General features: G+C 34.1%; 1 protein-coding gene across 1 annotated transcript; it reads right to left on the bottom strand.

The window, feature by feature from the left end:
• Nucleotides 1-187: 187 nt before the first annotated feature.
• Nucleotides 188-7,606, bottom strand: LOC104223996 (somatic embryogenesis receptor kinase 2). Its single transcript, XM_009775544.2, has 11 exons — nt 7,024-7,606; nt 6,429-6,561; nt 6,239-6,310; nt 4,244-4,387; nt 3,322-3,393; nt 3,128-3,199; nt 2,927-3,039; nt 2,104-2,235; nt 1,633-1,974; nt 794-1,188; nt 188-660 (listed from the first exon to the last, which is right to left on the bottom strand). The coding sequence occupies exons 1-11, from the start codon at nt 7,115-7,117 to the stop codon at nt 346-348; spliced, it is 1,884 nt and encodes a 627-aa protein (XP_009773846.1). The 5' UTR covers nt 7,118-7,606; the 3' UTR covers nt 188-345.
• Nucleotides 7,607-13,915: the final 6,309 nt, after the last annotated feature.

Genomic DNA, 13,915 nt, shown 5'->3' with positions numbered 1-13,915 from the left:
TGTTGACATAAGAGAACGTGACGAGCTTTTATACTTTGATTGTAAAATGCCAAAATCTTGTAAATAACTGTCAAATTGATTGCATTACCAATGTCACTGGAAATAAGACTCAGTTTAACAGCTTCTGTGTTTGACAATTTTAAAGCATATAGCCACTACGCCTATGTTCAACTTGTCAGGGCATAGATTTAGAGTTCCTGTCAGTACAAATTCATATGCACAATGTAACAAATACACAACGGCTTAGAACAGGAGATTTTGATTAAATTTCACAAGAAAAACTTTCAAGATCAACAAAATTAGAGTTCCTAACAATTTGCTTTCCTTTTTACTTGGGTACAAGGGTCACCTTGGACCCGATAATTCAACTGCGTGTAAATTCTCTGTTGAGTCAACAATCCAATCGGAACCAGGATGTGGTGCAAGTTCCACCTCCTGGCGGAGAACTTCTACCTTCTGCCACTCATCCCATCTTTCAGCCAAGCCATCTCCTTCAAGCATTCTCACCACTTCCGACATCTTGGGACGATCCATTGGGCTGCTTTGCGTACAAAGCAATGCTACCTGGATCAGCTGCTCCACCTCAGCCTCCACATATTTGTTCTGAAGATCAGGGTCAACCAGCATTTCCAGTTTCTTCTCTTTAAGGAGTCCTTTGACCTGAAAACAAGGACCTCAGCAACATTAGTTTGAAGTCCAGATTATAGCCATAAAGATTCCAGCCAAAGGCAGAAAGGTTTATTAAACAGTGAGTGCTGTGCACGTTCACTTAAAGCAGACATGTGCAACGTACCCAGTCTAGCAACATGACATCGTCATCATTCGCAAGCCGAGCAAGATCGAAAGCCCTCTGGCCAGTGATTAGCTCCAGAAGCATGATCCCATACCCAAAAACATCAGTCTTTTCGGAAGACTTCCCTGTGGAAAGGTATTCTGGAGCTATATGCCCAATTGTACCACGCACAGCCGTAGTAACGTGCGTATCCTTGTAATCCATAAGTTTAGCCAAACCAAAGTCTCCAACAACAGCCTCAAATTCTTCATCTAGCAATATATTCGCAGCCTTCACATCACGATGGATAATCTTAGGGTCACAATGATCATGCAAATAAGATAATCCCCTCGCAGATCCCAGAGCAATGCGTTTTCGTGTTGGCCAATCAAGTGGTGGTTCAGATGGTGGCCGTTCTAGAAAACAAACAGTTTTTTCAGAAGATGAATAACAACTAATATTTCCTGCCTTTTACCAAGTTACAGGAATAGATCATAGAAGATTTACATTTTGTTAGAGAAAAAAAGTTACGGCAGATAAAATGTTGATCCTGCGAAAGATGTTCTTGGCCTTTCAGAACTAAAAAAGAAAACACCCACAGATACTACTCCCTCTGTTTCAATTTATGTCTTACTTTGCTTTTTTTGTCTGTGCCTCTTTCAGTATTTAGTAACCCTTTAACTACAACATTCCACATGGTATAATTAAGACACAAGATTCAAGGGACATTTTGGTATATTACAAATATCTTTAGTTTATGACCACAACATTTATAAGTCTTCCTTACTTTTCTTGAACTCCAATCCTAGTCAAACTAAGACACATAAATTGAAAGAGTAATAGATTTCAGTAGGCATCACCTCTCAGGCATGATGCAACACTTCCGTTGGCCATATAGGGGTAGACAAGCAGCCTTTCAGTTGGTGTCATACAAAAGCCACGCAGTCGTAGAAGATTTCTGTGCACAGCCATACTAATCATCTCAACTTCTGTTTGAAATTGCAACTCCCCTCCAGGGGTACGCTCCTCCTTTAGCCGTTTAACAGCCACCAATGTTCCATCTGCCAAGCGTCCTTTGTATACCTTACCAAATCCACCTCGACCCAAAATGTTTTTGTTGCTAAAACTATCAGTTGCAACTTGTAGCTCTCGGAGGGAGAACCTTTTCAGTTGACCTAAGTGAACTTCGGGATCCTCTTCAGCTGCAATAAAATTAAGCAAAGATAGTAATATGGAGCTGAAAAATATAACATGCAAGAGAAAACAGAGACACATGCGGAAGTAGGTAGGGAATTGTGGACTTAAGGTTGGACACTGTGTAAACTGCTAACCTGGTACATCAAAGAAATATTCTTGTGGCTTTCTACGGCGCCACCAGGCAAATGCAATGGCAGGAACAGCAAATAGTAGAGCAGCACCAGCAGCTACACCTCCGGCAATTGCTCCAGTTGCACCATTTCCTCCTGATGTTTCATTCAAAATATTTATATATCAGTTCGACAATTCCTCGTTTCAAGAATATCTGCTTACTCCACTGGCATAAATTTGATTAATTTCCTTCATACATTATCCACACTATTTTTAATACACAACTTTGGCCCTTCAACATCTAAATCACTCCACAGAAAAAAAGGTAAAAATTTGGATGTCATTCAGATCTAAATTCAGGAAAGTTTTTACACAGCAAAGATCCTAAAATCTTCACACAACCTAGCATAAATTTGATTAATTTAGTTCAACATTATCTGCCATTTTCAAAAGGAAAAGTGTTGGCCCTATATCATCTTGAACTTTACTATAGAGCATGTTATGCAGTAAGACCCTCATATATTCTATGTCAAATACCACAGATAGCAACATACAATTGATGCATATAGACCAAGGGAAAAAATGCACAAAGACAGCAGACTGCTTAGAAACTTTAAATGTAGCTTTGCACATCCAGTTTTTCATTAAAATCAAGTAACCAAAATGCCTGATTAACAAAGATGACTTTTTCCTTTATGCCCCTTCTGCCAGTATTGTTATAGCACAAATTCTAACGTGGATTAGGAAAACTAAGAGGGGTAAGATGGATAAACTATAAGTGAAATCACCACACTCGAGCAAGCCAAAAAAATGAAAACATTTATCCCGACACCATTAAAGAATTACCTGGAGCAGAAATTGGTGGTGGTGGAACAAATGGAGGGGGAGGAGAGAATGGAGGAGATCCCGGGCAAGGGCGTCCAGTTACAGGCCCACAAAGATCTAAATTATTTGCAAAACTGTAAATTCAAGTGAACTATGTTAGCAAATAGCAAAATTTTGAAACCACCAGTCAATTGGATACTGAACCACCTTTATGGAATATACCTGATAGGCGTGAATAGAGAGAAAGAACCATTATCTGGAACAGCACCCGAAAGACGATTGTTTGACAGGTCCCTGTACACAGATGAGACAAGAAAAGAGCATGAGTATATGCAGTGGAAGGAAAGGTCGATGAATGAAAAGAAAAAGCAGAGAGATTGACTGAGTAATAGCCACAGAAGAGCTAGTGTACTTACAACACTTGAAGTGATGAGATATTAGTCAGTGACATCGGGATGGAACCAGTCAAACTGTTGTTATTGAGCCGACTACCCTTGCCAAAAGATACAAAGGTATACAGGAATGAGCTTATTTTTGCTATAGTAAAATAATTGGAGAATAAAACAGAAGTGAAGGCTGACACCAAAATCAAGTTCAGCTGGAAATGAAGTTCTCAGCTCAGAACCACAACAGAAAACCTCAAATGTTTTCCCCCTGACAAACAAACACCTTTTGACTAAATTATATCAGCCATCATTGGCGATACTGCAATAGTTCTATAGCCAGTCCCAAAATGCAGTTATTGAGGTTACGAGCTGAGTCTGCATAACAACTCCAACTTGGAATACTTCTTAGGCAGTCCAGAAAGAAAAGTTTGTGGAGCATTAAGCAAGAGAAACTTGAGCAGTGGAAGATGCATTATGAAGCATAGGCTTCCTAACTTAAAATCTCCTTTAGAAAAGGATCACAATAAACAGAGAAAATAAAACATCTACGACTAAAAGCTGCTTAATTTAATAATATCAGGCCCATATAGATCTCTAATATCAGAGGAAGCGTAGGCCTCTAGACTTCTTTTCCTTTAGATAAGTATTACAACAAAGGCAGAAAATAAAACGACCATATATACAACATCTGTTTAATTTGAATGATATCAGGTCCATGTGGTCCTCAATTACCTTCTACCATCAAAGCTTAGCGTGAAACCTAATACTAATAGAGGTCATCTTATGTGAAACCTAAGAAAAATATCCGACTTTCTTTCCTTTTCTCTACATGCCGGCAAGAGTAGATCATATGTGATCCATCTTGAGGCTGGATAGTGGATAGTTGATTTAATACATAGACATTTGGCATCACAATATCCACAGAAATTTAAAGTAGGATAAAAGTACATACAGGAATCTCAATTTCGTCAGCTTGCCCAAAGAATCTGGGATGGGGCCACTGAAGCTGTTCAAGTAGAGATCCAAGCTGACCAGATTAGTCAAATTTCCAAGATCACTCGGTATTGAACCACTTATGTTATTACTGTAAAGCTCCCTGTGAGAAGCAAACCAGAGATGAGTCAATATCATACCAACGACATCCCCCTAGGTTAATGGGTCAACCAAGATAATAATGATGCAGAATCCTCACATTCATCAAAAATGGCACGACAGCTGATTTTCAGTGCACGCCACAGTTAAAAGTCAAAAAATGAGAAAGTACTAGGAGATTCAAGTTAAGATTTATAACTATTTAGCAATGTTTTTGCCATGGGGGAATTTTCTGTTACAAGCATTTTGCTTGATATAAACCTTTGTACTTCCATGTGCAGCAAATGATTACCTTGTCACATTTTAAACAATCTTTGTATCTTATCAATCAGTTAATGTCTATAACTTCAAAGTTCATCTGAACAGTGTGTTACGTACACTTGGGAAATACATACTTAGTTACACTTACTGCATGAGCCTCAAGCAAAAGATCACTAGTTATACCCATCATTAACACATTACCTGAAGCATGGGTTAAACATCACATAATGCCCAGCTTCACCTGGCGCACATGCATTTACTGTCTCTATGAACTTCCATATAGTTGCAATTTCAAAAGATCACGGGTTACAATCAATAAGAGCTCCAAACAAGCAGTTTGGGACAGGATATGACTATATGTTCACAATTTAAGAGTGCAGAAACTAATATACCTTGAGCTCAAACAAACATCCATATTGTCAAACTTCAAAATTTCAAACTAAGCCTAATTACTTGTATAGAAAACTATGCTTAATTAAGTCGTTGATTCAAACGCAAGGCTAAGATTATTAAGTTACATTTTCTTGGTGACTAACTGCATTAGCATCTAATGTATGACCAGAAAACTTCAGATTTTTTCCTCCAAGACATCATCAATCATCTAGCCACTTTTCCTCTTTCTAGGTCAGGGTTTTACTTTACATTTTTAACTGGCTTGTAATCTCTTGTTTGCTGTTTCCTATTCCATAAACCTAAATCAGGATTTCTGTTAATAGCTGGGGCGTAGCAGGATTTTTGGTAAGCGGTGTCAAAATTTGAAAAAAATGAATGAATGAATCACAATAATGAAAAGCGGCGTCATTTTTTATATTTATACCAAATATTTTCATTTTGTATATTATCTATATGTACATATTTAATAAAAATTTCGACGAAGCGGTGTCACGTGACACCGCTTTCCGCAAGATGAATCCGCCCCTGGTTAATAGCAGTTACCTGGGAAAAGGAAAGAGCAAATAAAGAACTATCTGAGCGGAAGTTTGCTAGTCCAAATTAAGAGTGCTTAGGGTGCTGGGATAAATAATGATATGTCTTAAACTACATAACTTTTGGAGAATCCGGCACACATAGATTAGGACTGCAACGCTATTTAAGTGTTGATAAAAAAGTCAATGACTTCTTATCTTTTGATAGTTAAGTGTACGACATAAATTTAAGTTCAACCGTAATATTATACAAGTGCTTAAAGCCATTACTTTGCCACTTAAATTAATCCATTGCTAGTCTCATCCAAGCACCCAACTTTCCTAATTCATTAGTATGTAATCGTGAAACAAACAAATTATAATATTTGTTGCTCATGGAGCACATTAACAACTATGGCATCGACAACAACACTCTCCAAGTGAAACGAGAGATGGAGAGGAGACAGTGTTCTCTGCTTGCTTTGCCACTTCCAGCAGTTTTTTTTTTTTTTTACATACAGAAGTATTAATGCCATCCATCCATGGCATTTCCATGCAACAAATTCAACAGATAAAATGCAAAATCTTCAACATTTGGAGAAACCAACACACCTAATGCCCATTTGCCAAGTCTAAATTTGTAAAGCAACACGAAAGTAACAAACATAATACACAAAAGAGAGACTTACAAGTATTGCAAATTCTTCAAAAGACCAAGCTGTGGAACTAATTGACCAGATAAAGCAGCATTTCCTAAATCACTGGAAAAGTTGAATATATAACAAGTGTTATGGAACCACAAACTGAAATGTGATCTGCTCACCACCACAGGAAAATGGAATTGCAAAATCCATGAAAGAGCGGACAACAGATTCTTACACGCGTATAACACTGTTATCATTGTTGCAAGTAACATGAAACCATGTGCAAGGATTAACGAGGGTAGGATCCCAGCTCTGTAACACGTTGTTAGGATCTTGTAAGTTGGTACGCAGACTGTGCAATGCATCGCCTGTTTGTGCATGCATTTAGGAAAAATTAGACAATATTTAAACCATCTAAGCGCACAACAAACATTTAATTTACTGGCTAAACAAAGCAATTTATCAAGACTTTGGCCACCAAAAAAAAAGCAAATTGAATCAATAGAAATTATTCAAGCATGTACAAGAAATGATAAATGCACCAAGATTGAATAGCAATAATCACATATAAAAGAACTGAACTGCTTGCTACTATAACAAGGTAGGGAGCTCATTGCTTATCTTGCTTACCATTTTGGGAAAATTCAACAACTAACACATTAAGTCAAATCCAAAGTCCAATTTTGCACATCTTCACTTCATTATCAAACAAATATTGACTTTCTAGCACAAAAAATTTCACCTTTTTTTTGGAACTCATCTGACAAAATAGAACAACAGAGATAAACCTCAAAAATAACTAAAAAAGAGAATGGTGGGGCCCCACAAACCTTCCATGTTAGCACAAATGAGCTTAAGAGGATGTACAACCAAGATTAGCCACACCACCATTGACACCAAGGCATCTTTCTTCATCACCTTCATTATCAAATAATACACATACAGATTTATCTGTATATATTCTTTTTTACAAATCAAACAGCCAGCTCATTGAACAATCTCGTAGATCCAAGTAAAGCAAACTCAAAGAAGCCAGCATTTACCCAAAAAACCCAAGAAAACCCTAGCCCTCATTACCATACCAAAATAGCATCATAACACAACAAAGAAAATGACCCACAAAGCTCAAAATCCAAGAACCGATCTTTTGAAATAACCCACAAAAAAAAGACCAAAAAAAATCACTTTTTTTTAGGATTTTGTAACCCCTTTACAATGTACTTGTGACCCTTTTTGTGTTTCTCAGTTCAGTTTGAGTTCTTCTACTTCTGATGAACCCCTTTTTTTTTTAATCTGCTGCAACTTTTCACATTTTGTACTGCTTTTTTTTGTTTTTTTTTTTGTTTTTTGTTTCTCTCTCTACTGAGTAGTGTGTGTTGTTGTGTGCCCAGAGAGAGAGAAAAAGTTAAGTGAGAGAGATTATCATCTTCTCTTTTTGGGCGTGTTAAGCTGCCCGAACGGTGCTTTGCCCCGTCTGCCCGAAACCTAAACTCCAAAACGGCTTCGCGCTATCTTTGACTCCTGTCAACTTTTGACAAATTTAAATTGTTTACTTTAATTTAATGAGTTTTTTTCTTTTTAATCTGTTTTTTTTTAAAAAAATTATTCTTATATTTAAAATTAAGTTAATTATAATTTTTTATTTAAATTAAATGATATATGTTTATATAACTTGTTTTGGAAGACACGTTTTAAATGTATTTTTTTCTCTTATAAAATTCGTATATAGTCAAATTGCATCATATTATATAGAGCGCTATGGGAATAAAAAGAAACGCAAATCTCAAATGAAATTAATATACCTACGAGTATAGATTGTTGTTATATTTTATTATCACAATCTAACATATTGTGGGATTGGTAGAAATCATTCATCTATAATCGAAGGTTTCGAGCTCGACCTTAGGATTGAAGAGCATCCTACTAGAAAAAAACTTTATCTTTTGATTATTTTTATGCAGCACAAATTTAAATTAGTCGAGATAGAAAATTTTAAATACTAAATAATTATAAAAAAAGCTCTAAAATATGTTAAAACGAGGAATACTAAAATTGATATTAACTCAATTAAATTTAGCTTAGAAATTTTTTTAGCCTCGATATCTTTGTTTTCTGTAACAACTTCTTTTATTTTTTAAAATTCCTTATTACAGACTAGCCTAAATCATTTTTTCCTAATTAAAAGAATGTGTTATTAAATTATTCTTTTTGCTAAAACAAAAGGTAGGGTCTTCTGACTTTTACCATAATGTGAAATAAGTAGTTTTCTAACTTAATATTTCGCTTAGATTGATGTTGTATTTTTATTTTATTTCAGTAGAGCAACAAGAATTAATGTAGTTTTGACAAAATAGTTGGATAGTGTTTTTTTTTTTTATAATAACAAAATTATTCATTTACCTTTTGTATTTATATTATTACATCTCATATAAATATGGCATGATTAAGAAATTAGAAATCCTCATCATGGCTGAATTAAAGGATTATCCACTGACAGTCATTTTATGAGACAAACACATTCATTATTTCATTAAATATTAATTTTTTTAGATGAAAAAAAATAGAATATTATTATTGAAAAACCATAATATATATCCATAATAACGAAATATTATGAATATATATTATTGAGAAGCCGTTAATTTAGAATATTTTTTATTTAAGTAAGAGTCAATAAATGAATACTACGGATTTTACGGACCATACTACTAACTTTGTCACCTTTATTCGGTCCTTGAACAAACTTTCTCTTTTTTAAAGCATGTTATATCCTTAATTCATAAGCTTTATAGTTTTTTTCTCTTAAATTCACCTATTTACTTATTTTGTTTGCATTTTAAATGGGGTTTGCTGAAAAAGTGTAAACTCTGAAAATTTTTAGACACTAAGACTAAAGTATGGCTAGTTTTGACAAAAAATAAATAAATAAAATAAGGTTGCACGTGCGGGTACTAATAGTCAATTCTAGTTGAAGAATAAGGATTAAATAGTTTAAGTGGACTAATTGCATTTTTCAAATACAAAGACGTCTTTAGCAATTAAATTTTCTTTTGTACTTTAGCCCCCGAAAGAAAGAAAAGGATAAAGAATTTTCCCAAATATAAAATGTGCTACTACTTAGTTGGAAAGTGACCTTTTTTGTTGAGAAAAAGATAGATATTTGAGGGGAGGGGGAATTACATCAAATATCCAAAAATGAAATCATGGGACAGTGACAGGACTATGTGAAGGACCAAAACATTTGTGAGGTCCACAATTTATTTTTGAAACGATGTTCAATATTTTTATTAGGATCCGATTAAATTTAAATTTTTATCAAGAAATTCAGTGTAATAGAAAAAATGTTTCCTAATAAAAATAATTTCATATTTAGTGCTCAGTGAAATCTCTAGTTAAAATAAAGGAATACCAACCATTCCCGTTACGGTTTCTTCCTTTCAAAATTTGACCGTCAAAATCTAGTCAACATTCCGCTTTGAGGAAAATTACGGAACGGGACACTTCCATTCTCAAATATCCATCGCTCAAAACAAAACGGTACTAGAAAGTAGAAACCCAAATAAAAGTGTCATATTTTGTGGGCGTTTGGACATAAGATTTGTAAAATTCCAAAAGAAAAAAAATTTAAGTGGGAATGATATTTGAAAATTAGAGTTGTGTATGAACATGAATATAATTTGGGGTTATTTTTGAAGTTTAGCAAGTGATCTGAGTGGAAATTTTGAAAAACAACTTTTTGGAGTTTTCCAAATTTTCGAAAAATTCCAAAATGAATCTTTAAGTGAAATCTGAAAATTTTATGACCAAACGTTGATTTCTTTGAATTTTTTTTGAAAAAAAGTAAAAAAATTCTTATGTCCAAACGGTTTGTATAGCCCCTCATTCTTTTGTGTGTTTTAAATTGGGGACAATATTGTATTTGTGCTATTTGATTTTTTTTTTTTCCTTTTTCTTTTTCGTTTCTCTTGGTTTTGGCATTTTGATTTGTCTTTTGTCTTTTGGATGAATTTCGTGATTTATGACTAGTGAACTAAAATCACATCATGGCTTTTGAAGTTCCTCTTTTGAAAATGAAGTTTGTTAAGGTCAATGACCAAAACGCAATGGTCCCGTTTTTGCAATATCATTATATTTATCTTTTTTTGTGTGTGGTAATTGTCCTTGTCATAATAAAAGTTAAGACTCTAATCCTTCAATCCATAATTTATTAACAATTTCTAACAAGTATAGCAACAAATTCAGATTATGCGACAATTTAAGGTTCACAAAATCATGCATTTTGAAATCTGAAAATTTAAACATATTCAATGTAGCATTATATTGTATATAAGCACAAATGCAATTTCAAAATACCATTTTAATCTTATAAGAAAATGTGATAGTGGATTATTGCTTTATCTCTAAGATGAAATTTATATATTATCCAGTATTTTGACCAAGGTGAGTATATAACAGTAATCTATAGGCTACTCAACTCTCGTTGGGTACAACAAACCTATTGTATTGGAATGTTCTCATCCATGGCCTCCGCCAAGCAGGGTGGCGCTAGAATATTTACAAGTTCGGACGAATTCAGTACTTTTTACTTAAATTTTGTATTTATATTAAAAAATTTATTAAATATGTATAAAATATTTAATTGTAAATCCAGAAAAATATTATGTTTCAGCAACAAATATAAAACTCATAACTTCAAATCTTGATTCGGCCTTTATCACCAGTGGTTGGCTCGTGTCTTTGCTATTGTCTACGGTTTCATTAGAGTAATGTGTGTTCATATCTCGTCCACACGGCCTCATTATGGATAGCTCATGTCCATAATCTCATCCACAACTTCACTATGGCTGGCAAAGTCCCTTGACATCATCTCTAGTGGCTTGTCCCATCATGTTTTTCAAGCACAATTCTTTCATAAAATGCAATAATCTCATGCATTATGTAAGTTATAATGAAAAACTAGGTTATGGATAGAGTTACCACTTATTTTTAAGCTCTTTTATTTGTTGGAACTTTACCTTTAATGCTCATTTCACGCGGTAACAATTTTCATCTTACATTAAGATTTTGAAATTATTTTTCTATATCTTGAGCTTTTAATCTTTTTTCAACCCTTAATGTATTTTTCTGTGCCATTTCAGAAAATGATAACCTGTTTGGCCAAGCGTCTTATTGACCCAAAGTGCTTATTATCATAGTTAAGGTGTTTGACCAAGCTTTTAGAAGAAAAAAAGTGCTTTGAGTAGAAGCAGAAACAGTGTTTAGAAGAAGGAAAAAATAGCTTCTCCCCAAAATACTTTTTTGAATAGCAATTTTGAGAGAAATATACTCAAAAGCACTTTTTAAAAGTTCGGCCAAGTAATAATTGCTGCTAAAAAATAATTTTTAAATTAATCAACCAAGCATAAATTATTTTTTTTATTTATCAAAAAGTACTTTTCAAAAAAGGGATCTTTACATACATAGTCGTCGATATTTTTTTTTATCAATATACATAATTTATATATTGATTATACATAATTATAAACATATAATACATAAATTGTACATATATTATACCTCCACAAACAATTATTAGTTTAAATGACCGGTTAGGCGGCTGTTTGAGTTAACTCTTCTTTTTATTAAAAGATATTTGTGAGAAAATACTTTTCACAATAAATTAATTCAAAAGTTTGGCTAAACAAGCTATTAGTAACTGCAATCAAGGTAAAAATAGCACGGGCTAGCCAGTTTTCGGACTGGTCATTCAAAAATAGTCAGCGTTTACAAAGTCATTAAAAATAACCACTATTTTGCTGCAACACGAAAAGTTCCAGCATAATATACTAGAGATAGGTGCACCTGTGTATGAACTTCCAGCATATTATGCTAGAACTCCAACACGCAGAAAGTTTCAGTATAATATACTGGAGATTAGAGCACTGGTGCTCCAATCTCCAGTATACTATGCTGGACCGGTATATTATACTGGAGTAATTTTCCGAATTTTGAACAGTGTTTTCGTTCAGATTTATCTTTACATGAAAAATGGCTAAATTTTGATTACTTTTGAAACTGTGACTATTTTTGAACGACCTCATATAAATTTGGTTATTTTTAAATTTCTCCCGCGATCAAGGGCCAAATGTGACAACCCCGTCATTCTCCTCATTGGCTTTGAAAACACTTGAATGCTAGCACGTGGAGAGAGAAGGCAAATGCTTAATAATCATTTATATTCCCTATTTAAGGAGGAGAAATTGTTGACCAAAGCAGAGTTCAATGTGCAAAATAAGACTTTTATTTTGACAAAAACATAAACAGCAAAAAATAAAATAAAGTTTGAATGGCCTTTCTTTTTGCTAAAACGAGTCTTGTATCATCTTCTTCAAGATATGACTGAATGTGGAAAAATGATGACAATGGGGAAGTTGGTTTTCAAAAGGGTCCAAGTGACTTCGATTATTGCTACTAGTAATTTCTGTCATTATTATGCCTAGGGCAACCTTACCACCACTTGTTACCTTATACAAATACCATCTGAGCTTTCCTTATGATTTTCTCCTTTTTTCTCACTTTGCTTTTTAGTCATGATCACCTATAAATTTACAAATTATTTATCAAAAACTTCTGCTTATTTTAGTATAAAGAAAACAAATGTTATCTTAGATAGGCTTTTGCAACAGATTTTGCCTTTTAATAGGAAAATTCGTAAGATTGAAATTAGGTGGTGCAGTTTAAAAAATTGTTCTTTCTTCTCTTGCCATGATAATTTGATCAGGACTAAAAAGCAAAGAGAAAAAAAAAGGAGAAAATCATAAGGAAAGCTCAGATGGTATTTGTATAAGGTAAAATATAAAGATTCTTACTGGAATGTGGTCTGAATTTGTTTTAAATATGCAATATTTAAACCAAGCAACAACAGCCTCTCCTAAACTTTACCCCATTGCTAGCTGTATGCAAGTTTTAGTGATGTACAACATCAAGTTTTATGTAATTGGTTTTGAGTCTTTTGACAACTCATAGTAGATATCTCATGATGTCTATTTACATGAGACTGGCTACATGCTAAATAGCCTGTTTTTTTGTTCTATGCTTAACAAATGGTAGCTAAGAAACAAACTTGAATGGACGTGGATAAGGTCTCTGTTGAGTTTTTTAAGCTAAAATAATCTTAAAAGAGGGTGAATGGGAAAATAAAATATTTGAATTTCCCTTCTTAACAAAGGGACATATATTGGAGGAGGAAAAGATTTTTGATGGGTATATATACAATTGCTCTTCTTTTAGCTCTTAAAAAGTTAGGAAGAAGGCAAGTCTCGCGCCGTCGTGGTTCGGCTCGGCTTCGTCTTAACGAAATATTGTTAAATATCTACGTTTGTAACAAAAAATTAATATTAAATCCAAATTATCCGTTTTATTGACTTTGTCCGTCCGTTTTTTGTAACGCAAAATGTTTCCTCTATCCGAAATATCTAATCTCACAAATCGATTGGTCAAGGCCTGAACATCAACTACAAGGGGTCTCTCCCCAACTGGAATGTACGCCAAACTCCCCATACTCACTGCCTTTCGGCTCAAAGCATCAGCCACTATATTGGCCTTTCCCGGATGGTACAATATAGTGATATCATAATCCTTAAGCAACTCCAACCATCTCCGCTGCCTCAAATTAAGATCCTTTTGCTTGAACAAATGCTGAAGACTACGATGATCAGTGAATACCTCACAAGATACGCCATA

Source organism: Nicotiana sylvestris, chromosome 4 (assembly GCF_000393655.2).
Source record: "Nicotiana sylvestris chromosome 4, ASM39365v2, whole genome shotgun sequence".
In the NCBI taxonomy this organism is placed as follows: Eukaryota; Viridiplantae; Streptophyta; class Magnoliopsida; order Solanales; family Solanaceae; genus Nicotiana; species Nicotiana sylvestris.
This window is presented reverse-complemented; position numbering and strand designations above follow the sequence as displayed.

Bases quoted from the DNA above. Each gene is read 5' to 3' on its own strand.
- LOC104223996 (XM_009775544.2), bottom strand. From the start codon at position 7,117: ATGAAGGTGATGAAGAAAGATGCCTTGGTGTCAATGGTGGTGTGGCTA. The intron at 1,975-2,103 runs GTTAGCAGTTTA...ATTTTATTGCAG, and splicing joins ATATTTCTTTGATGTACCAG to CTGAAGAGGATCCCGAAGTT. The intron at 1,189-1,632 runs GTGATGCCTACT...TTTGTTTTCTAG, and splicing joins TGTTGCATCATGCCTGAGAG to AACGGCCACCATCTGAACCA.